This window comes from Centruroides vittatus, unplaced genomic scaffold, assembly GCF_030686945.1.
Source record: "Centruroides vittatus isolate TY-2023 unplaced genomic scaffold, ASM3068694v2 contig_7, whole genome shotgun sequence".
Taxonomy (NCBI): domain Eukaryota; kingdom Metazoa; phylum Arthropoda; class Arachnida; order Scorpiones; family Buthidae; genus Centruroides; species Centruroides vittatus.
The window spans coordinates 2,111,372-2,137,259 of NW_027122442.1; the positions used below are offsets into that span (position 1 = coordinate 2,111,372).

Consider the following 25,888-nt stretch of genomic DNA (forward strand, 5'->3'; position numbering starts at 1 on the left):
ACTGTCGCCCATAAATTCTAGCATCCATCTGTAAAACAGAGTATAACCTCTGGATGAAAGCTCATCATATCTGGTTTCCCAGTCAAAGTATAACCTATGGGAAAGGAAGCCAGATAATTTCTGTCAAACATTGACAGAAGTAACATTATAGAACCAATTAAAAAGATATCTTTCTTCATCGTGTTCTTTAGTAGAGTCAAATGTCCAACAGTACTTGTTCTAAAAGTCACTTTTAGAACAAGTACTGTTTGTCTTTAAGTTTTCATTATCGATAATATAAATTACATTTTATTTATTAAAAATTTTACGATTAGACTTTGGTCTATAACGAGTTGGGAATGGCAAATAAAAGGAATTCCTTTCTTTTGTTTGGGGATGACAAACGAATTTCTTTCATATGTTATCCTATCATATTATTGGTAGTACTGGCGCCGCCATCTTTCTTTCGTTCGCTGTCGTTCCTATCGTATCACCTAGTTGTTCATAAACTTCTAGGCTATATTGTCCCGTGGTAAAGTGTGACGTAATTGTCATGTTATAGTAGTTGTGTGTGTTTATGATGGTCGTTACATGGGGAATAACGCCATCCGGGAGGTCTATTAAGGGTAACTGGTCCGTATTCAAGCGTTACAGATGTGGAGAAAACCCGGAAAACTTCACGTGGCCAGTGTTCAGCGAACGGAACCGCTTAGCCCCTAGTGCAGTGTTGCCACGCCGATTTGCTTGCCATCGGTAGATTCCTTAGGCAATTTTCGGTAGATTTCGGTAGTTTTCGGTAGATCGACTTTTTGTGTCAGAAAGGGGGTTGCACATAAACAATAACATTTCTTTTTTGTCATTTATTTTAATATAAACTATAAAACAATAAAAAAACAAAAAACTAACACAGAACACTTACGTAAAAAAATAATAATTTACTAATTAAGTAGGTACATTTTGTCTTATTTTTCTAACAAAAAATTACCTTTTATTTTTCGGATATTAATAATAATTATTATTACTTAATATCTTCCGTTTGTATGTTTCTTAACACTCTGTTTGTTACTTTTGAAATTAAATTATCTTTCCCAGGAAAATCGTAAGAGTAATTTTTTCCAATTATTTGTTTAGTAAGAAGTAAGCCAGTTATTGTTTCAGAGGTCAGCAGTTTATTTCTTTGTTTCGTTTTTAACAGATTTATTGACGAAAATATTTTTTCCGCATTGGCTGAAGAATGAGGCAGACACAAGATATTCTCAACAAAACGAGACAACACTGGAAAAACAAGTGTTTCATCGCCCAGAGTAATAGTTTTAATATTTCTCCAGAAAACTTCAACATCATTGCTAAACGACTGTATTTTTTCATTATTTCTTAACAGTCTCCATTCGGAATCTAAACTTCGAAGCTCGCGATCAGTTGTGAGATTAGGAAATAACAAGGCAACATCTGTAATTGTATGTATAGTCCCACTTTTAACAACGGTTGGGTTCAAAAAAACCAAATTTTTTTATAGAGTTTTTTTTAAGAGGAAATCTAGCAGTAATTTGGGTGTAACCTTCAATGTAAAAATCCAAACAAATTAGTCGAAAAAGTTTTATCTGTTCATCTGTAAGGTTTAGTTGCGTCATTGAAGCGACGACTTTTGCTCCAAAATACTGTACAGTACATGTTTTCTATGTCTCAATAATTTCTTGGATTTTAAAGTCAATATTTTCGATTGGAGTGGTTGTTATATAATTTCTTTGTTTTCAAAACGAGGCAAATATTATCATACAAAACATGCAATTTTGGGGACTCGAATTGCATTTCTACATTTAAATTATTGTGAGGACCGGGTTTAACCCGGCCCAAAATCTTTTTTTATTGTTCAAATCCCCTCGTGAGAAATTGGAGAAACGGTCGAAATTCTAAAGATGTGCAGCCTTCCGCCGTCGAAACGCACTTCCTTTCTCTCCGGATCCAAACTGAGTCACGGAGATCGAATCATCAGCGATTCACCAACTATCGCGATTGGTCGAAGATATCGTGACCTGTGGTATATAAGGGGGGAAAGGCTGATAACGGAGTCGCTGAAGGTCCGCATAAGACGCCCGTCCCGTCGGATCCGTCCCGAGAATCGAGGGCCGAAACCCGAAGCCTCCGAAGCCCGCCGACGACGAGCCGCCCCATCCTCCTGCTTACCTTCACGACCGGAGAACCGAGACGAGTAGTACTTCGATTACCACCGATATATCCTAGGAAGAGGTATGACCCCTAAATTTGTAAACTCTCTCTCCCGCGGTTAGGAACGGGACGCGTTAGATTTTCTGTATTTGTTTATCCGTTTAAATAAATCGTTATTTGTTTTCATCATGGTCTCCGTTATTTCGAATATCGCCTTAAACTTATCGACGAACCCACACGCTTCCTCCACTCGACCTGACAATTAATTACCCAATCCCGACGAGTCGGGATATCATAAAAAGTTAGCCATCCTTGACAGTGGGATGGGTCTTGCCGACCTGTTCGCCGAAGAAAAAGGAGATACGATTCCGTCCTACCTCCCGGCGTTCCCACATTATTGAATAGAGGCAAGACATAATCCAAAAAAAAAAAAAATCTAGAAATAATTTTTAAACTGGATCTTTCAATTTCTGCAGTATATTATTTGCAGCAAGGACATCATTACTGTTGACAGCATCAGTAAAATATAGTTTTAGAGCAGAGTACTCTTCTAAGATTCGAATTACCACACCATGAACTGAAAGCCATCTGGTTTGCGATGGATGTAAAATTTTGTGAGTATTGATATTGCAAAATTAATTGGTTGAATTCACAAAATCTTTTTGGGCTAGAATTAAAATAATTGTATATATCGCGGCAGAGATCTTCGACGTACCTAGGTAATTTGTGACACGCATATGATGCACACAAGTGAAACGAATGGAATATACATTTTATATTCTTGCCACTGTACTAAATACCTACAAACAGCAACGCACTCACATTGTAGTGGTAGAGTACCTAGATATCAGAGTAGCGACACACGAGTCATCGCCGCCGGTGTTCTGTCGACTATCAACACGTGGTCTATGGGTTTATATTAAGAAATAACGATTTTTTTTAGTTTAATACAGCATTTTTACGAATAAAATGCCGTATTAAACTAAGTAGTGGAGAGTACTCTAAGTAGTGGAGAGGCAGAGTGACCGCTATTAATTAACGAACGCACACTATGTAATAATAATAATAATTTATCTATATCCAGCAATAACACAGAAAGGTTTTTGAACAGGAATTTCTCAATAGTGTATAAAATAAAAAAAAAAAAAAAAAAGAATTTGGATTTTATACACTATTGAGAAATTCCTGATTTTTGGGCTATAAACATCGACAGTAGTAAATAACACGGCATTACCGAAATCGATAAGAAGCAACATGGTTTGTTAATTAATTAACTGTTACTTGACGATATGAAAAAATCAAGAGCCGAGGGATATTTGAAACCTTTTAAGCGACCAAAAAAGTACTACGAAGACAACAACCTTTTTATCGTTTCTCTCCCACCGAATATGAGACAAAATGGTGAATACGAATATTGTTTAGGAAAGGACATTTTCAATTGTAACAGTAATTGGGCGGGAAATTTAGCTTTGAAACGTATGAAAGTGAAATACAATCATAGTCCGTTTAGAAATTTAGAAGAAAATGCCCATAATCGAATTAGTAGTTACGGTTCATCTAACGAACCGCCTCACTTCTCCGAAAGAGATTCTCGAAGTAGCGATAATTCTTTTCGAATTTGCGAAAACGGAGATATCGGTCGTCATTTCTCTCGCAACGACTGCGATGTCGAACGTAGGAATTTCTCTTTCGAAAACAAAGGACAAGATTCCAAAATTACATTTTTCAAAGCGGGAACTTCGATGTCGAACGAAAGAAAATCGTCTTCTTTGGCCGGTTCTTTCAATGAGCCTTGCAGCGAGAATCGAACCGCTTTCGGTTCCTTTCCTCACTTAAAACAAAATGTAAGTTGCCCCGAGAAGATATAAGGTTTTTATTTCAATATTTTGCGTACCGTACTTTTTAAATCTATTTGTCAAATTCCCTATTTATCGAATAAATTTTTTGCATTAAATTTCTCATTTACTTTTTTCTTTCTCGCAAAATTATATATTTTAAAAAAAATGTTTCTTGAATAAATTAGAAAACAAGAACATTAATATGATCTGTATAATTACTGACATAACCAAAATTATATATTGAGTAGTTTTCAAATATTAAAGAGAAAACTATGAGATTTTTGAAAATTACATACTAAATATAATTTTCAATATTGAAAGATTTGGTATTTTTCCGTTAACTGGGTGCTGTTTAATTTTCAATCCAGTTTTAGGAAAGACATTTAATTTCACATACTTTACAGATAAACCTTGTAAGCTTATGTATAAACGTGTATTAAACATATTCAACGTGGTTTTTGGTGGACATTATCGTTTATTGCGGCGTGTGGTTGATGTTTTACATATTCATTGTAATGTTAAACATGCATGAATTATGAAATAAAATATTGATTTTGCTAAAAATAATAGTAAAAATGACTGGCTGGGCTGCCCAGTTAACGGAAGAGTACCAAACACTTATATAAAAAATAAGGATCATATAGAATAAAGTTAGTATAATAATACTTAGAATTTTGTGTAGCAAAATTAGTTTACTATAATTATAATCTTTTAATTTATATTTATATATATATCTTATATATAAAATTCTTGTGTCACAATGTTAGTTACTTTACTCCTCCGAAACGGCTTTACCGATTTTTACCAAATTTTATATGCATATTCAGTAGGTCTGAGAATCGGCTACTATCTATTTTTCATACCCCTAAGTGATAAGGGTTGTTCACCCTTAACATTTTTTTTTAATTTTTGGACAAAATTTTTTGTTTTTATTTTTCTATAATGTGGCATTAAAAAATACATACAACCCTAAATTTTTACCCTTTTATCACCAACCCCTATTTTTTAATAGCCATTTTAGTAATTTAATCATTTTTCATCCCGCTCGATAACTGATCAATTATCGTCTTTTTTGTAAATGTTTTTCACTCTATTTCGATTAAAATTTCCCTGAGCTTATGGCAAATCTTATTAAAGTTTATTCCTGATATATACTTAGTGTTACCAATGTTAGAGTTTTAAAATTTTCCGCACTTTTACTGGTGAGTGATACTCATTTGCCAGACTATACCGGTGTCACTTCCCAGTAAACAGCACGGAGTAGATCCTGTTTCTCTCACACAATAAGGGTGCGACTATGCAGACGCCAATTTAGAGCGAGCGAGAGGTTGCGAGAGATTTAGTTTTCGCAAAGGAAAACCATGCACAAGTGAGAAGTGAAAAATAACGCTGGCGAGAGAGGATTTCTGGTTCTCGCACATATTCTGACCGGTTTTGATAGTTTCTCGCATCTCGGTCTCCTTTCCGTACACATGTTCTCGCTCGAGTCGGATGAGATCCGCTGCTCGCGTCTGCCTGTTTCTCTCCCCTAAGACTTCTCTCACTCCCTCACAGTTTTCGGCCATCATTATTGTTTATGCATCAAGTGTAGTAGTAACGTTTACAATTATCATTTTGCTATCTCAGTGTAACTCTCATATTAACTATTAATTATTCCTATTTTATTAAAATTACTAGAAATTACCTAGAAATAATTTATATGGCAAAACAACGTTTGCCGGGTCAGCTAGTATATTACTAAAAGTCTTAGATTATTTGGTTGGTTGTAGCTAAATACAGGAAAAACAGTGCAAAATAATGCCACAGTTTTAAGAATCCTGTAACCAAATGAAAATAGAAATAAATCAACTTTTGTTAAAATTGGGCAACAGATTAGAGTTTTTTGCTGATGATGTCATTCTGTATAATGTTGCTTTTTAAAGTTGCTGATTATTGTCTGTGATTATAACTATACTTATTGTCTATCATCTTCCATAACTTTTGAACTCAACGGTGAAACAGCGCTGATGTCACTAGTCTCAACAGAGAACTCAACGGTCCATTTAGAAACGTTTTCTTCTCACCGTTGAGTCAATCGTTGAATATAGAAACATACGGACTGAGTTCATATAGTGCCATTGAGCATATACTTCAAAGAAGGCTCTCCATATAAATATCAACTTTCCGAAACCCGACGTATAGATGCTAAGGCTCTTCGTGCCACAGGCTACAGCATCAGCTTTCATCATGTCCTGTATGACCAAGGTTGAAGTCCAAGATTATCTGAGGTTTTTGAGGGGAAATATATAAAACAAGATATGTGGAGGAGGATTTATGCATTATAAAATGTTATTGTTATCTATTACAGTATCTTCTGTTCTTTATAAATTTTTAGCAGTAAGTAATATGTGATCTAGTAAACATAATAATAATCAAAAAAGAAAAAAAAAGCATCAGTTAACAAGTAAATATCCAATAAATTATTTGCTATTAGTCAATGTTCATAATTTACTTTTATTTCTGTTTTAACATTCATACTTCAATCTTGTCATTTAAATTTGATACTACTATATTATGTTATCACAACTTCATCTGCTCTTATGATTTGAAATGTTAAATAATAAACTTTTAACAATATAATATAGCTTACAGTAAAATATTTCTGAAAAATTGTTTTATTTAACAAAAGTATTTGTAAAAATTAGTATATGGGGTTTTTCTTATAAAACAGCAATAATTTTAGTCACAACACAATATATATGCATTGTTAGTTTATAAATAATATAATACAAGCATACTTTGTAGAATTCTTCCTTATTGATGTTTTACTTTTAGAAAATTGTTTCATTAATAACGAGGTTGAGGCCGAAGTTTTAAACACAAAAACATGTACGTTGGACGTTCAGTGTCGCCTTCATGTAAGCCTAGAAGTTTGACAATGGCGTTTGGAAAGTTGGTGGAATCATGCTCAACATTCCAAACGCCATTATCAAACTTCTAGGCTTCCAGGAAAGTGGTGCTGAACGTCTGACGTATATGTTTTCGTGTTTAAAACTTTGGCCTCAACCTCTCTATTGTTTTATATTTTGGATTTTAATATCAGTACTGTTAGCAGGTTTGAAAATGTGAAAAAATGGGAAAAACTGAGGTAGATTTCTAAGTTAGATTGACTATTGAAATATAGACTCCATATAATGTTAGGTTATGGTATTTATAATTTGTAATTCTTTTATAAAATACTATCCTTATTCCATGATTTTTACCATTATATTACAGATTATATAACATATTGGTTGTTGCTTAATTCTACAGATTGTGCAGTATTTAGTGTTTGTTGTAGTTTTTATATATCAGTTCAGCAGCTTCAGCATGCTTGGTATTGGTTTATTTTGAATTTTACAGCATGTGGTAATGTTAATATTTATAGGTGTGCTTAATAAAAAAATATTTTTATGTTACTTGTTTAAATTATTCATAAAATACATAATCTAATACAGTGGAACCCAGATTAACAAACTTAATCCGTTCCACAACTTTGTTAACCAAAGCAATTTTTCCCATAGAAATTAATGCAAATGCAATTTATCTGTTCTAGCCTCTGAAATTTTTGTGATTTTATTTGTAAAATACACTAGGTTTTCTTTGATGAAAATGTAGGAAAACGTATCTATCATTACAGCAACAAACGTGTAAACTTTATTTAATAAAAAAGCACTGTACATACCTTTGTTTGTTGTAGTTGGTGGCAGAGGAGTGGCAATATAGAGAGCTTAATGGAGGGAAATCCCCCTCCAAAAAAATAATGGGTAGCACTTCATCAGGAGATTCTTCAAGTCGAGGACTGTTTTGTTAAGGAACAAGAATGGATCTAGAGTTGATTGTCTTACTCTTTTAATCAAAATTTTTCTCAAATGCAATAGCGCATTGTTGTTTTCTATTGCCACTAACACTTTTCTCTTTCTTGGATGCCATATTGATTAAATATATAAATCACAAATCTGAAAAAAAAAGTTTAGCACAAACACTCGGAAAAGGAATGCTTAACTCGTGCACGCCTAACAGCAACTAAAATTTGATACAAAAAACCATTTTGTTCATTATCTGAATTTTGTTATCTGAGACAAAATTTTTGTAAAATAAAAGTTCATTAACTGGGGTTCCATGTATTTTATTCTTGAATTTTCATTGAACTCAAGCCAAGTATTTTATTAATGATGAGAAATCACCTCAATAACCAAAAATCCAACAAAAGAAGAAAAAAGAATGAACACTTTGGTAAAACTAATGTTTTCAATTAACTTTATCAGCCATCATCAGGTTTACAATGAAATTAATGAAAAACAAAATAGAATTTACAAAATTTGAACTAAAAGAGCATTTATTCGATCAACATGTCTGTTTGTGTTGTCACTCACATACCATGGAATATGTTATGTTACTTCAAAAATAAACTTTCAAGCACTTTTTTTGATGGTTGGTAGCATATACTGCTAAAGCTGTTATGGAAAGACTCTTCCTAATAAATACATTTTGTTCTTTTAAACATATGTTCAAAATGCATGTTATGACCCCATATTTTCCAGTTCACTATCAACTCTATTATCCAATATAGAGATAGAGGCCCCAGGGAAGAGGTTAAGGTCATTTGAATCGTTGGCATTTTTAAGTAACAAGTAGATCATAGGGATTCTTTTGTAAGTTTTTCTTCAGTTCTAGCTATTTCCTTACGAATGGTATAAAGTTGCTTGAAATATTTAACCATATTGAAAGGTTTATTTTGTTTTCTGAGGCTCTTATTCAAAGACAAGTTGGTGAATTATGCCTTTGATAATCTTTTCTTTATACCTGTGTTGTATTGCAACTTGCTTGATGTAGTTTAGTTCTCCCCTCCTGTCAGCTACATTGAATGAATGTGTGAATGCTCTTTTAACTAGAGCTTTGAAAGCCACTAATTTGATTTGTAGATATGAAAATCAATTCATATATAGGCTTATAGAGTATGCTGATAAGGAAGTTACTATTTTGCCATCCTATCAGTGCTGTCTTTAGAACGTAGGGGGCCCTGGGCCAGAAGAATGTTGCGAGCCCCCATGAAGAAACAGAATCAATACTAGATTACAGACCTAGGGGTTGCTGGTGTAGCTAGCACGGGCGAGATCAGTTATGGATATCATGCTATCATCCCCGTAATGTATCCCAGAAAATCTGTTGACCCTGTTTTTTTAGCCAGTGAGATTTTTCACCCTGTACTCAACACTTCACACTATGTTGGAGGAGTAATTTCAATTGTATTATTAATGGTTTCTTCATTTCAAGTAACCTATTTGTTTTCTTTCTAACTATTACTTTTGGATTTGGGGCCCTTATGACCTCGGCCCTGTAGGCCTTCCCCTAAAGGCGGCACTGCATCCTATACGTATATCCAAGAAGTGGACAGTTTCATAGCTTTCCTTTTCTACGATAGGCTGAGTTCAAATGAGTTATTAAAATATATCAAGAACTACTGGAGGTTCAGTTTTCATCTTTAAATGATAAGAGCTCCATTTTAATAATTAAAATAAATTCAAGGATAGGCTCAGTATTTGTTTTTGGACCAGGCCTAATGTAAAGTTTGCATTTATCTTTTTCATTGTTTTGATTTTTTTTATCTAGGAATAACCTCTTAATCTTCCTGCATTTCTTCAACTTCAGGGATTAAAAAGTAAGAATCAACTATTTGTTTTTTCTTTTCTTCTATAGATGCCTTTGTTGCTTGTACAATTCTCTGTTTATTGTCTTATTTTTTTGAATGTGAGGATTTTCTCTTTTTTTTGATTTACTAGATTTCCAATTTGTTGAGGCTCTTCATCACTTAGGCAATAGACATGACCTAAATACTATCATTGGAATCTCCAGAAAATCTCTCAATATATCATCATCATCATATTCATTATAGTCCACTTCCTCATTTATTTCATAAAGCCAAATACATTCGTCATTAAATAATATAGCTTTATTTTAAATGTATGAATTGTTATACCATATTTACTTGAATATAGGATGAGGTGTGACTTTAAAGATCAAAATAAAGAAAATTAGATTTATTAATACAATTCTAATTTTACTTCGTTTAATCGCAAGTAAAATATCAAATGCACGTAAATGCACACATTGTCCCACAAAAATCTGTAAGATCGACAACATAATCTGTTCATGTAAAGCTGGACAATCGAGAACCTTTAATGCCAATTCTTAACAGTTGAATTCACTCTTCGTCGATTACACTTATGAGTTTCTTCGAATTCTGATTTCCAAATCTGTTTTCTGTTTTCCCATGGGTTCTTCAACTTCAGGGATTAAAAAGTAAGAATCAACTATTTGTTCTTTCTTTTCCTCTATAGATGCCTTTGTTGCTTGTACAATTCTCTGTTTATTGTCTTATTTTTTGAATGTGAGGATTTTCTCTTTTTTTTTTGATTTACTAGATTTACCTGTTTTCCCATCTGTTTTCACATGGGAATGAATTAAACCTTATATCAGGTTCCTGTGTAATGTTGGAATTCAATTCAAAAGCTTTGCTTTTCCTATTGCTATTCATCTTTACTCCTGACGATACGCAAGAACGATTCAAATGACCCAGATTAAATACTTTTGTTTTTAAACACCAGAAGGTTAGAATCCGGTAAAAGATGTGAATTATTTCCATAAAAATTATACAAAAATGAAAAGAATCCTTCGCTCACACATATAGGATGACCTAGGTTTTTGAAGCAGTGAAAAATGGATAAAAACCTCATCTCATATACGAGTAAATATGGTATATAACTATTTAGAGATGAAGGTCAGACAACTACAAACACTAAGCTAGAAGGAAATGTACTCACTAGCTTATATTAGATTGCCACTGAAACACAGGAAATTGTTGGCATATGTGATTTTTTGAGAAAGTACAAGTAATATTAAAAACTATCTAATGTTCACACTGCCAGAAGGAGGGTTTTCTGAAAAGACAGGTTTGAAAGTACCAAAGAGAAATGATACAAAGTGAGTAAATTTTACCCATGCTTAGTACTCTAAGGTTAAAAATATATTTAACTCTTTCTCACAGTGCAAATATTGAAAGAGGGTTTAGCAAAAACAAAAGAATGTTTTGCCTGGAAGAATGTTGTTTTGTTTTCGCTAAACTCTCTTTCACCTCTTGTTTTGTTTTTACTAAACTCTCCTTTACCTCTTGTTTTGTTTTGATTGCAGTCAGCCAAGAATTTGTGCACACAATATAAGGAAAAAAATTACTAAATAAAAGAAAGCAAGAAAATAAAGAGAGGACAAAGAAGCCTTGTTCAGAGCATCAACATCCTCAAAAGTTTCAGATCTACCTGATCTCCAAGCCCAGAAGTTAAGAGGACGTAATTTAATGAAAGAAGGGATACAAATGCTCCAGAAAGCTCGTAGAAAAAGAGATCTAATCAAGATGGAAGCAACAAGTGCAATTTTGAAAAATATCATGGACATTATAGCTGGCCCATCAAAGAGAGAGAAAACTAACTGATAAAATAAATTGTACTGTGTAAAATTAAAAATGATTCTGGCAAAAAAAATGAATAAAAGTTATTCACAATGATGTGAAAAAGCGTGAAAAACATTTTTAGTTGTGAAAAAACATGAAAAGTTAATTTTTATACTAACAGTGCTGTAATACTCAAACTTCATATAATGTATAAGTCTTGTTATGAGTAAGTATAAAACTGCTTGAGAGAACAAATCAAACAGCAACACAACTAAGATGGAAACACAAGCTTTTATTGATTTCTGAGGATATGCATTTCGGACAACATGTCCCTCATCGATACTCTATTAAATTTTTCAGCATTCTTGATTATCGAAATTACATGTTTGTTATGAATAATTGTCACAACCGGATTATAATGTATAATAAAATACAGGTATTTTAGTATGCAACAGTTTTATTCTTGTTCGTAACAATTACAATGAGAACAAAGGCAATCCAGTACAAATGTATAAATCTCTTTATAAAACATTTTTCAGCCAATGTTTATATAGAAAAACATTATACCCCAAAAGATAGGATGTCAGAATCAAGTATAGCTGTTTTAGAAAGTGCACAAACACAACTTTCTTTAAACTTAATTTCACTTGGCAAATAAATGTTTATTACAAGAAATCACTTTGTTTTTCTTGTGAAATGTTTGTACATTTTTTAAACAAATTTCTATTGCTGTGTTATCTGTTTGATATGGTAATGTGTTATAAATTTTCATATTTAAAGTAGTGAGATATAGGCTTCCAGTCAGCATTTTCTCACAGAATTTCTGATTTCCAAGAATAATTTACTGAAATGAAACTAAAACTTATATGCAATTTCCAGCAAATAACTGTAAAGTTCTAATGCTTCTGGCTACCATTTAAAGGCCCTCATCAGGAAATGAAAGAAAAAACGGTTCTATCATTCAACATAGAATACCATTGTATTTAAAATAGCAATTCCAAATGATTTATTATGTTTAAAATTTAATTTTTAGAGTTTTATGAACAAATTTTAGAAACTTCAATGACTTGCACATTGTGTTAAAGAAGCATAAATGTGTTATTTATGCTGATAACATATTTTGCTTAGAACTTTTTATTTTATAAAATTGTAATGTTATCATGTGTCTTATTATGATTGAAAATTGAGAGTTTATCAATAGAAAAATATAATCTTATAAATATTAATTATTTTTGAAAATATTGAATGAATCAGTGGTGCACTCAAGATTTACTTTTGGTGGAGCCGTATTGAATGGATAAAAAAAGTTTTTAATGCAAATTCAATAAAATTTCCACCTTATTTGGCTGTTAATTTATAAGTAGTATACGAATAGAAAATACCACAGAATGTAAATAGAATAAACTACTAAATATAACTTCATCAAAAACTGGAACAGTACATATAACAGTAACAGTAGAATAAACTAGCAATGAGTTGCTCAGTTTTCCTTGCAATGGGGTGCCATCTGTTATCATATTTGATTTAAAAAACTTATTCAAAAAATTTAAAAAACCAATGGGATCGGTAAAATTTCAATTCTAAAAAACTTATTATATTTTTAACTATTATAAAATGGCAAAAAGCTTAATTTTGAGGGTATGGATGAGTTTTATAAAAAATTGTAAATGCTAATAATGAGTAAAATCATCATTAAGTTTGACCCTACTGGAGATACACACGATCTCCATTATCTCTCCACCTCCTCAACCTTTAACTGCCAAAATTTAATAGCATCAATCCCTCTAATAAATAAATCTCCCTGCAAAATTTCAGAAATTTTTGACAAAAAGCACAGGAGTTTATTAAACTTCTAACAGGGTAACAAAATTATGTCTCTCCCCACGCTAACATCCATACACACACAAATTACCCCAGAAATTTTTTGCATTTGACATTTCAGGGAGTCACTTTTTGCCAGATTGCCATACTTTCCCTCTGTATAACAGCCAGGAAAGTAAAAATGAATTTTAATTGGGAAAAGATTTTTGGAAAATTTTCTAGTGTTTGTTTTCCTTTGGAGAGGCCAAATCTCCTTGGACCCCCTTAATAAATCAATTTTATATGTTAAATAAATTGATATCAGGTGTGCCACTGATATCAATTTATTTAACATATAAAAGTGTGTTTGTACTGATTAAAGAATGTTTTTATTTATTTATTTTTAATACAAACAAGTAAAACGGCGAAGCCATATTTGGGACAAGACTATGTCTTGGAGACTCACTACTAAGCAGAATCACTTTGATGCTCAAGCGGGTCTCGTTCTCATTCTCCAATCTTCTTTGGTATTGCTGGTTTTGAGCGTGATCATTCAAACTTTTTCCGGCTACAACCACGAGGTTGTCCACGATGCATTTTTGGTGAAATTAACCTATCCAATGTCGAAATTTCTTTCTGTTGCGTGTTGGCTCTGGTTGAATTTTTGTCGATGCCTAACGAAAATTTCCCATTTTTGAAAAAAATAATTGTGGCTATTGTATCGTTCGAAATTATTTTTTTATTTTGCACAAACAATATACAGTTTAACACAATTATAACGTCATCAGATGTAATGACAACCCTAATATAACATCTTTAGCGGCATGGCTAAAATCTGTACGTGGCACATCCTATCTTGTCTGTGATGTCCACGTTGACCTCGACGTGTTCTGTCAGTAAAATTTAACTGAGAAACTGATCCAGGCAAATAATTTACTTAATTTGTATCAGTTACGCGATATTTACAATAGTGTCGAGATATAATATAAATCCAAGATCGGCCTGGCTGTCAACTTGAAAGGTTAACTAACATGAAGTGAAAAGCTGTTTCTCCTCGTTGGAGTTTGAGAGCAAAGTGAGGTCAGAGGGCAAAGGTCACGCGGTGGTGCCCTTCGTTTTACACATCAAATTTTTATTGGTCCCACGATACTAGATAACGTTAAAAAACCCACTTGTAACAACATAAAAGCCTGTTTTAACGTTATATTTGAAACACTCCCAAATTTACAAAATTAGATTACAAATTTTATTTAAAAAAAATACTGTGTGTTCAGTCCTAAGGTCAGAGTTCACGCCCTAGAACAATTGTGGGTAGTACTCTCACCACCTGACTTTGGTGGGGTGAGGTGCCTGTTTTGCCTGTTTGTAGAAAGTGTGTCGCCATTTTGTATTTTATTTTGACTCGGTTCTCGGTTCCCTGACTACCTACAAGTCTTGATTTTTTTAGCACAAATGATTTGGGCACCTAATACTCTGTGCCAAATTGCAACTCCTGACATGTACTCCTTCATACCACTAAGCTGGTAAACAGGCCGGCAGTACGATTTTATAAACAAGACATAGTCTTGTCAAAAATGTATATACATATAAAAGTATTAAGCATGTATAGTTTCCATTCTATATATTGTATATGTTATGCTTGTTATTTATTAATTATAATGAGTCACTTCAGGTTATCGGTTAAGTTTCGTCAATTCTATAGTTTTAATATTTAGAAGTTAATACATTTTACATTGACAAATTTTTGAAATTATAATTAGTTTTTATTTAATATAATAAATATAAATTTATATTGTCATTTTAAACTTTTTAAGTTGCATTTGATTTTATCATAATACTGACATTAATCTGTATTTTTCAGACGACAAATAAAGTTATGGATGTTCCTGTACCCCATATTTCAGTTGAAAATATGATTATTAAAATTAAACAAAGCCATCCTACAATTGTAGTATTTCTGGATTTAGATTTTTATACCAAGTAAGTTGTGAATACATAAACTTAAGAATATTCAAATATTTATTTCTTAATTTGTTACATATTCATTTCTAAAATAAATTTAACTAAACTTTTTTTAGTTAAAAATTGTTTTTTCTGCATATTCATAATGTAAGTTATTCAAATTCTTGTGTGGATATCCTTGTATCTTTTAAGATATGTATTTCAAACAAAATCTTTCCTTAACATGTAAGATTTTTTAATGAAATTGTTGAAATTTTAAAACATTAAGAACAAGAACATGAAATGGTTGTAATCTTTCAGTTTTGTTAATGTGTATATATATATTATAGAAACTGATTCCAAATATTTGGAATCAGTTTCTATAGTATTTGAAAGATGCTAGTATGGTTGCCAAATAAATTTAATGTAAGGACATAAAATTTACTATTTTAACCCTTAGCCTGCCGTTTGCCACGCCCCCTTATCTTGTAAAACGGCCAAGGTCAAAATAAGTGAATCAGGCAATATTATTTTAAAAATTCACTAAAAATTAAATTATTATTTTATTCATATGAAAAAAATTACATATATTTATCAATATAGTTAGTTTTAAATACAACATATTTCTTCGATAAAGTTTGTTTGAAAAATTTATGAGAAAAAAAAAATATATATATATGATAACTGACATTCAGACTTGAAAATTTGTTACTATTTTGTCAAAATTAACATTGTCTGGTTACTTCATTCTTATTGTCACTGAGCCAATACGACATACAATATTGTTCTGTACAATTTGATATAACATTTATGCATGTACGTTTATTCGTTGTGAAATAATTGCACATTATATCAAACATTTGTTTGAAATCTGAACTTTTATTCTGCTTGAAAGCTAGATATAAACTAATATACTTTATTCATTTTATATCAAACAAGATTATTTATTTTCGTAATAAACATATGATTACCAGTAGCAATAGATGTAACATTTGCTGATATTTTAGATTTAAAAAATAATTAAAAATTAAAAAAATATATAAAATATCAGAACTGAAGGTCATAACTTGAATATTTATGATGCATTAACATATTATAGCTGAATAAACTTATTATAGCATTAATGAACTTATTATAGTAATATTATTGCATGAATATGCTAAAAATGAAATAAAAAATTATCAGAAAATGAAAAATTAAGGAAAAAACATCGATAATTAAAATTTTTTACATCGACAAAACACCACCTGGACAAAAATATGTGAAACAGACGATAAACAAGACAATACCGTCAAGTGCTGACATCTGTTGTCGATAAATTTTATAAAAATCGATTTTTAACAGGGTAACGATGAATCGGTACCCTGGCCGTTTTGCGAAACAATTAGGGTAACGATAGATCGGTACCCTGGCCGGGAAAGGGTTAACATTAAGAAAATCAAAAAATAAACAAGTAAACAAGGCATTATACAGATATTCCTTTATTAACATGATTAATTAATCTTTTGATGCTATTGCATATATCAAAATCATGTTAATCATATACAGTGGTACCTCAGTATTCAACCAAACAATCACTACCCACTAGAATAAATTTTTGGTTAATAATGAATATTTTTATTTTGTCATTTGTAAAAAAAAGTTTCCTATGATAAGAATGACTGACTAATTTAAAAAATAAAATGAAATCCTTAGAACTATCTACGTTTGTCAGACAAAATTATACTTGATCCAGTGTATTTTTTTTCACTTAATGCATTGCAAAACACAGTCATCTTGTCAGTGATATGCTAAGATTTGTTGCAAGTTCACAAGTTATTGATCGATTTTTAACAATTTTTTCCTAAAATTTCTCTTCATCAACAACTTTCGGGTGCCCTGTTTTGTATCCTTCAGTTCAGAATTTCCCGAATGAAACTTCCAAAACCAAATTTGAGGTCTGTTATTTTAGAGCATCTTTCCCATATGCTATGAGTATTTTTTACTGTTTGTATAGTGTTATATCCTTTACAAAACTTAAAAAGCATACAAAATATGTCTGATATGCATTTTATCTGCAAACATTTTGATTTGATACAAACAAAATATGAAGTTTTAAATTAGCACTTTTAAACAAAGAATACAATATCACATTAACAGTAATGTGTTAAGATTCACATCTATCATAATTAAACTACATATCTATATTGGAAATCACCCTCAGCATGAAAATAGCAAATTCACCAACACCTTATTTTCTGAGAAAAACATATCTAACTTCTAAGGCATAAATAAAGGGATTGTCACAATTAATTTCATGCATTAACAGGGCTTAAAGTGACTCTTTTTTTTAGCTTTTTAGCTTTTTTTCATAGCTCCTCTCTTTTTTAGCTTTTTCTGAGAAAAACGCACTTTTTTAGCTTTTTTCACTTCCCATGTGAATTTTTTTTTTTTTCGTAAATGCGCTCAGGAGCGAAATAGTAACCGGTACGTCTCCGCATGCCTTATGGACCGTGCGTGACATGATAAGGCACTGTCATATACACATGTAGTGTACTACATTTATATAGACTAACAAAACAAGGAGCTTCCCAAAGCTTGATACTCTGCACATGCTGTAGGAATTTGCACGTGGGTTCTCCTTGCTTGTATCCTTGTGAAATACCGATCTCCGCGGCGCTTCGATATAATCACGCTGCATTAAGACATAAGTACACTTCTAGTTCGGCGTTAAGAGTGATTTTTATACAGCATTATTTTTAGCATTTGTATTTATTTAAGCACAGTGGACAAAAGAAAGAAATAGATTTTATTTAATACTAACAGTAGAAACTCATGTTTTAGCAACAGAAAATCGTATAGAACCCAATACTTTCTGAAGTAAGTTGCTAAGCAAACTTCTTCCCAACCGCCTGCTATTCTTTAGCTTAAACAATGACATTACTCGTTTTTGGCTACCATAGAAAAACCGAAAATGATGATTGTTGAGCGATAATAAATTTGATTTCTACTGTTATTATTAAATAAAACGTTGTAGGACACTCGTTTCAAAGCTTGTATCTTTCTAGCACTCTGTAAAATTAAAGATCGAGCGAATCTCGTGCCAGGAAATACAAGATTTTAAACTAATATCCTAAATATTAATAACTTCTGTAGAGACAATCTTTAGACAAAGACAAAAGTTTGGTTTTAAGTGAGTGCTTATATATTTGGTATGCACCATGGTTTTCTGCATTCTAACGGTGTCCTTCATTTTTCATTTCGACAGAAACTATAAAACTCATCATGCGCGTGCACATTCGAACAGCTGCAGTCAATCCGGCACCAAATTAAAAAATTAATTTGTAAATATTTAGCGTCGAAAACCACTATTTTCACTTTAATCTAGCTTTTCGATATGCTTCTAGTCAAACTCAGTCAAAAAATTAATTTAATTATAATTTATTGAAGATTTTAATTTTTTAATATTAGAAAGTAATTAGCATAAATTACATGGTGTCATGTCTCATCTTCGCTCCCGTTCAAGTTTATTGTCCTATGCACGTGCCGATGTTTGTTTTTACTTCTGCTGGGGTTTTATTTCAACCTCGACCGTTTGGTTACGCAAAGTGGAGAGACGGGCGTCACATGATCGTGTACCTGACTTTTTACAAGTTTCCTTACCTCGAAAGAAACTTATATTTTTTCTCGATTTTAATTATTATTAATTAACATTTTTGATGGATTCTTATATCTTTGTATTATCTAAAGTTGCAGATATAAATGCGTAAAACTTTATTTAAAAAATTGTTTTTCTTATATTTTAAAATTCAAAAATAAATTAAATATTGGAAATGCTAAACTATAAGTACAGTGTGTTTTACATTATCGTTGCGAACAGATACAGCCAATTATTTTATAAACGTATTTATTATTTTAATTTTTATAAATTATTTAATTTGATGCAACGTGATCAATTAATTACTGTGGTGCATTAACATGGGCGTAGCCAGGAAGGGGCATGGGTGGGCACGCCCCCCAGTTAACCTGGTGCCCCTCCCCAGAAAATTACAGCCTCTACTAGGCCCCCATAACAAACTCTGGCTACACCAATGCCCGTTAATTAATATGGAGGCGAGACTCGATTCAATTACTTTTTCATTTCAGACGTTAATTACAGTGTTATTTTAATGTAATTTTATACATAATGTAGGTTTATTATAATTAATAAATCTATATAGGAATAATATCTGTGTCTAATAAAACAAAGCGATTATAAAAATAAAAAGCGTGCGTTCCATCTCAATCTTTTGTAAGCGAAATTTTATGATTTTAATTTTTAAAAAATGAGATTTTTATTTATAATTTCTGTAATTTGATCTATAAGAGCAAAAAACTAAACTTATCAAATATCAACTCTCTGTAAATAATTTCATCAGTTACTTATTAACATCAGATTTGTTAAATTTCATGGGATTGTATTATTTTTCAACTTCAGGGTAGTAGAAAGCTTTGTATATTTTCTCCCGAGAAAGTAATAAACTCTGCCGGTTCCCCACTGTGAAGGACAACAAACTGCTAAATGTTTAATTACATTGTTTTCATAAACTCTCTTTTCTGTCAGTTGTGGGTCGGAAAGAGTTTAAAAAAAAAAGGCCGCCACACACATTCAGGAAATCCTTTGAGGAATAACTGTGCAGGCCTAGCCTTGAGGAAATCCAGAATTTCCTGTCGCCCACACACGAGGAGGAAAATCTCTCAGTTAAATTGTTTTATTGCCATGTAAACGAAAACTCTCTCCCCGATTTTAAGTCGGTGTTGTTATTTTATTTCACTTAGAAGGGTTTGATTCGTGGAAAGTGCACATGTTCAAATCAAACTGCCACTTTGTATTCTTTCAATTTGTCGTTCAACATCGTTTTGTTTCTCCTGTATACATCTTTTCTACATTATCACAAGTACAATTTAATCTATACACAACTCCTTTACATTTTAAAACATTAAATGATGTTTTTAATAAGGTTATTTTTTCATTTACAGTAGAGCGTCGAAAATTGGAGTCAATTGGGGACTGGGGTTGTTCCAATTAGTCATTTGTTCCGATTTCCGACTTTGTACGAAAAAATATATTAACCTGTCCGATGTTCGAAATTTTTCTTCCGTTGCGTGTCGCTTCCTGTTGAATTTTTCTCCGTTGCGTGTCGCTTCGTGTTGAATTTTCGTCGATTTTAAGCCTAACGAAAATTTTTATAATAATAATCAAGGCTATCGTATCGTTAAAAATTATTTCTTTATTTTGTACAAACAAAATAAATATATCGAAGAATATAAAAAACATGAAAATTATACTTTAGAAGTAAATCTAGTATCAAAAACGTTCGATTCAGCACGACACAGTCCGACTGAAAATCGTTCCGATTTCCGGCCATTTCGATTACTGACGTTCCGATTAACGACACTCTACTGTACTTTTAAAATTAGCTCATTTGAAAATTCATTACATAATTAATTAGCTTTACATATTAAACCATTTCTCTACTTTACTTTGTCTTTGTTAAAATATTATTTCAAATGGTCGTGTTTTAATTTATTCCGATATTAAAAAAAAAAAAAAAAAGCAAATATAAATAATTCTCAACCACATCCGATATTAGTACAAATTGTAAAAATTATTATCACAAATTAATTTTATAATTAAAGTTTAATAAATTATTTTTAATTCGATTTTTTCCGTCCAGATGGCGAGTGTATGTTTTTAGTCTGAAACGCAAAATAAATGGTGGTCCCTCTTGGGCAGACTTGTCTCCAATCTGATTAATTATTTTTAATTATTAATCTTATGACAATTAAAATAATAATTTAACAATGTTTTAATAAAACATTAAAACAGATATTAAACAGGTATAGGTATTAAAACAATAATTTTTTTAAATGTAAAAGAAAATGATATTATAGAGTATCCAGATGTTTTATGAAAACTAAAGAAGTGAACTGAAAAGTTTTCTAAATATTAAAATTATTTATAATTTTAATTTACTCGAAAAAGTTTTGATCTGAAAATAATTTTAACTTTTATTATTTATAACCTAAAAAATTAATTTTTCAGGTTATAAATAATAAAAGTTAAAAGGTTATAAAAAATAATTCTTCCAAAGATTCACGAGACATTGTTCTTACTACTCAGCGGCCTCACAACTGAACGACACGACAGCACACACATTCAGTCGGCCTGCACAGTCCAAAACTGTGCAGGAAAATCAAATGGTTTTTTGTTTCTACTCCGGTGGACTGTACAGGCCGCCGAAACTGTACAGTTTTTACCCACACGTTCAGGAATTCCTCGAGGTCAGGCTGCACAGTTATTCCTCAGAGGATTTCCTGAACGTGTGTGGCGGCCTTAACAAATTGTTTTATTGTATTCAGGGGAATAGATTTGGAGACTAGTATTACCAGTAATGAATTCTGTAATTTTATTTTTAATCATTTAAAAAATATTGATAAAATTACCAAATAAATGATTGGGTCACAATTACTAGTGGTATTGCTATATAACAGACATGGGCAAATGCGACTCCGAGAGCCGCATGCGGCTCTTTTTGAGTTTTATGTGGCTCTTGCTGAAAGTGTTAATTTCTGCTTTTTATTATTATTTTTACAGTTTTATTTCCACAATTTTGTGAAAATATGTTTATTAAAAAAATTCAATACTTGTTTTATATTATATAATAAAATCGAGGTACAGAACTGCAGTACAGAATAAAAAAGTACAGAACTGCGGCTCCCATGCATTTTGCAAAACCTACATTTTGGCTCCCACTGAACTTTTGCTTGCCCACCCCTACTATATAATGAACATGCAACCCACTGATTCTGCCAGAAGTTGTTTTTTTTTTCTTCTTTAATTACATTTTTTTTATGAAGAAATCAAAAAATGTACCTTGAAATAAATGGCATTTGAAATTTGGCATGTTATATGGAAACACATTCTGGTAGTTAGGTTACTATTCCATTTGCTTTGCTGTGTAACGGTGGGAATTCTGTACGGGGCACATGAAAACTTAATGCGGGCCTGTTCTGGCTTAATGCAGTCTTACTGGTCACTTTTCTGGAGTATAAACTCAGCCTAACTATTTTCATATTTAAACTTTTCAGTCCACTTAATAATCAATCTAATATCATATGCAATGTTATTGATACAAAATATGTGTGCGTTTGTGTGTTTTTTTAATAATGCCTGTTTTCGTTCATTTTAACACTATTAGCTTTTTTAGCTTTTTTCCAGTGTGAACTCTCTTTTCTCACTTTTTTTTATTGCCATGACTGCTTTAAGCCCTGATTAAGCAAGGGATTCCCTTATTTTGTTTATATTATGTTTGATATATAAATAAAATGTGAAATATTTTTTTTCTGGTTATTTTCATTGAAGTTAAAGAGGAAATACAACATTCTCATTACCATGAAAATGAAATACAGAGAGAGGTGTTCTGTTTGAGCCATATGACATGCATTAATTACTTTTGAGATTAGATATAAACAAGGTTTTTTTAAAAGTTTATCAGTGCTTTTCAATCTCCATGTTCTTGAATTTTTCTCCCCTTCCCTATATATGTTAAGATTGAATCAAACTTTTAAGGACAGAAAAAGTGCACGTCACTTTTCTTCAATTACTTTTTCTTCCTTTATTATTTCAAAACTTGAAAAAGTGAATATTTTCTCTTAAAATTTGCTTATAAATTTTTGGAAAATCTGCTGAAATGGACTGAAAAATTGAAGGAAGTTTAATTAAGAAATACATTAGTTAATTAATTTAATCAAATTAAATAACCAATTTGATTAATTAATAGATTTAAGAAAGATTAATAAGAACTTGCAATTAAGATAATTATTACCGAATTTTTAGTGAGTCAGTGAGTGACAGCAGTCATAGTGGTAGTGTGTTATATAAATAGAGAGGCTTAATCTTCGGGTGCGTTCGTTAATAGCGGTTGCTCTGCGTCTCCACTACTACCGGAGTGTGCTGCTGTTTGTAGGCATTTAGGAATGACGGTGAAAGAAAGAAAGATGGCAGTGCCCACACTATCGATAGTATCATGATGGAGGAATGTATAATTCTAAAATATGAGCTTTTAAAAGCAAAAGAAGGGTCCCAATTGTAAAATTTAACCATAAAATGGATTATTTGTTGAAAGAGCATTCAAAATAGCCACGAAAAAAATTAGAATGCTGGCTACCATTCGAAAAAAATTTCAAAAGATATTTACATCACTGAGTACACTAACTTGCACTTTGACAACTTCTAAATTTTCATTCATAAAACCACATAATGGACCCAGAAACAAAACTATCTGAGCCATGGAGGACACCATGTTGCTTTCCACTGTAAACCACTGCTACAAGCGGCTGTTTTTGCCATTCAACGGTATGCGCTCCAACTGTAATTTAGGAATGCGTTCCACAGGAATTTTTAAACGGATGTCTCACGCAGAGTTACGTGAAAGAATAAAAGAACGCACCCTTCATCACTGGTTATATGTAAAGATGAGTAATGAGGAATAAATGTTTGCAGAGAAAAAATTGAACCTATTGTCAAACAGGTCAAATACAAACAATTGGAAATTCCATCAAACTATAAAGTTTGTTGGAATTGCCAATTGTTTTGCACTTTTATTTATTTATTATTTTAATTGTTAATTGTTAAATTAATTTAATTGTCTTAATTGTTTATTGATGTTGTGTAAGTATATATTGCTGTAAAATAGCAAATGCAAACGTCAAGTTTGTTTACAATTTACATTGACATTAAACGATGTCTTGTGTGTTAATGTGAATATAGATTAAATGTATTTGAAAAAAGTGAATGTATTGACATAATGAAGACAAATTAATTAATTTCAAAAAAAGAATTTGCTTAATAATACTTTTTATTGGATCATATTTTTAATCTCCAAAATTTAATTTCGTATCATAGAATTGATTTGACTTTTATTTTTTATAAGGAAATTTAACAAGAATAATTATAAATTATTACAAACTTGTATTTTCTTATCAGCTTTATAATGAAATGATGTCGAACAAAATAATAGTAAGGACTTACTGTATAATTTAAATTATTTTTCTAAAAGGACTAATTGGAATGTAGTTTTTTTCAAATTTAATTTTTAAAACATGAATGTGAATTGAGATAGATGCTAAAAACTATGTTGAACTATTAAATTTAAATAACCAAATAATAATAATTCTTGTGTGTTTGTTTGACATTACATCTTACCAATTTCAATTTGTAAATAAAACTTGTTTTTAAATTTAATTTAATCTCTACGACTCTTCTTTCTTTATATTATAAATGGAAATTATAATGAGGCAGTTAAGAAAAAATAAAAAGCTTTTGCAGAACACTTAACATGCTATATCTTATTTTCTGGGATATGTTGTTTATCCTATTACATCTTTCTTTCTGAAAGGCAATTTGCATAATTAGAATAACTTGCAAGTTGATTGGCAATTAGTATACTTTTCACAGAGAGAGTTCAACTCTTGTTAGTAAACTCTCGAGAGGCAAGTTACAGTGAAGAGGATAGTTGTAAACTATTGAAAGTACACGCAATTTTGTATAAAACATTGGTTTTAATCCTGTAAGACAGAATACGTTACATCATAACTTACACTAGATTACAGGTTGGATTTTCAAGAAATGGTTTTCATTTGCCAGAAACAAAATCTGAACATGAAATGATTAGTTCCATAATTATATTTTTAAATGATTGTTTTTATCCACTTGTACAGTATCCATGTTAAGTAAAGACAGCTGGTAAAGTTGCGTTAATTAAATAAAACTTGCCGCATATATAAAGGAATTGCTGCAATTAATTTCGCATATTAATCAAATCTCACGTTAAGCAAGGGATATTTGTATTTATAAGAAAAGTTTGTTATACACTTTCATAATCAGAAATTACATAAAAATAACAGTTTATTTTTTATTAAATAAAAAATGTTTATTGGAATTTGTAGTTAACCTGAAGCAGGGCAAGGGAGGAAGAGTGATTTCACAGTGTGGTAATGGTGTAATTAGAAAAGGGACCTTTATTGTCACATTGCATAGGGTCTCAAAATTTGAAGCTCTATTGCTAGCTTTAGCATTTGATGGATAAAACTATTTTGGGACCATTTGAAGCTATGCTGATAGGTTACTGTCTTGCCAGAAAACAAATTTTCTACCAAGGCCTATTTTTCAGCACTCTTTAATAAATCATTTTTTTCAATGTCTATATATAAAATTTGATTGATATTTCCATCAATAAAAACTAAATTTTTAGTAGCAATGCAGATATACATCTCTAAACTAAAAGTGATCCTTCATCATATTTATGTCTCATTATTATGTCTAAGATGCTTTACTTCAATATCAATTATGAGCATTCTCAACATCCCTTAGAGCTAAATACATAAAATTTGCTATCATTGTTACATAATCACTTGATTTCAGAAAGGTACTATTATTGTTTTATATTAGTATGCAAAATTTATTCTTTTCTTTTTGTTTACAGAAGAGATGTAATATATTTTTCTAGATCTATCCTCCAACTAATGCCGAATATTATCGGGCTAGAAATGGCTAAATATATTAATAATTTATAAGACAATTTGGCACTAGACACCATCTCTCGATAAATTTAATAATTTTAAACAATTTAGAACTACTGGAAGAAAAGAATCGGCACAGAGCGGGACTCTAACCCGC

At 31.3% G+C, this 25,888-nt stretch overlaps 1 protein-coding gene across 2 annotated transcripts in view; it reads left to right on the forward strand.

Annotated features, from left to right (window-relative positions):
* The window catches only part of LOC136980473 (uncharacterized), a 57,952-nt gene that overhangs the window by 13,153 nt on the left and 18,911 nt on the right, over positions 1–25,888 (forward strand). Inside the window, exons 2-3 of one of the 2 annotated variants that reach the window (XM_067276592.1) lie at positions 3,489–3,989; positions 15,110–15,228. In XM_067276592.1, the coding sequence (XP_067132693.1) occupies positions 3,489–3,989; positions 15,110–15,228 (620 nt within the window). Of the gene's footprint in view, positions 1–3,318; positions 3,990–15,109; positions 15,229–25,888 lie in introns of those variants that run through there. The other variant, XM_067276591.1, reaches the window with a different exon arrangement.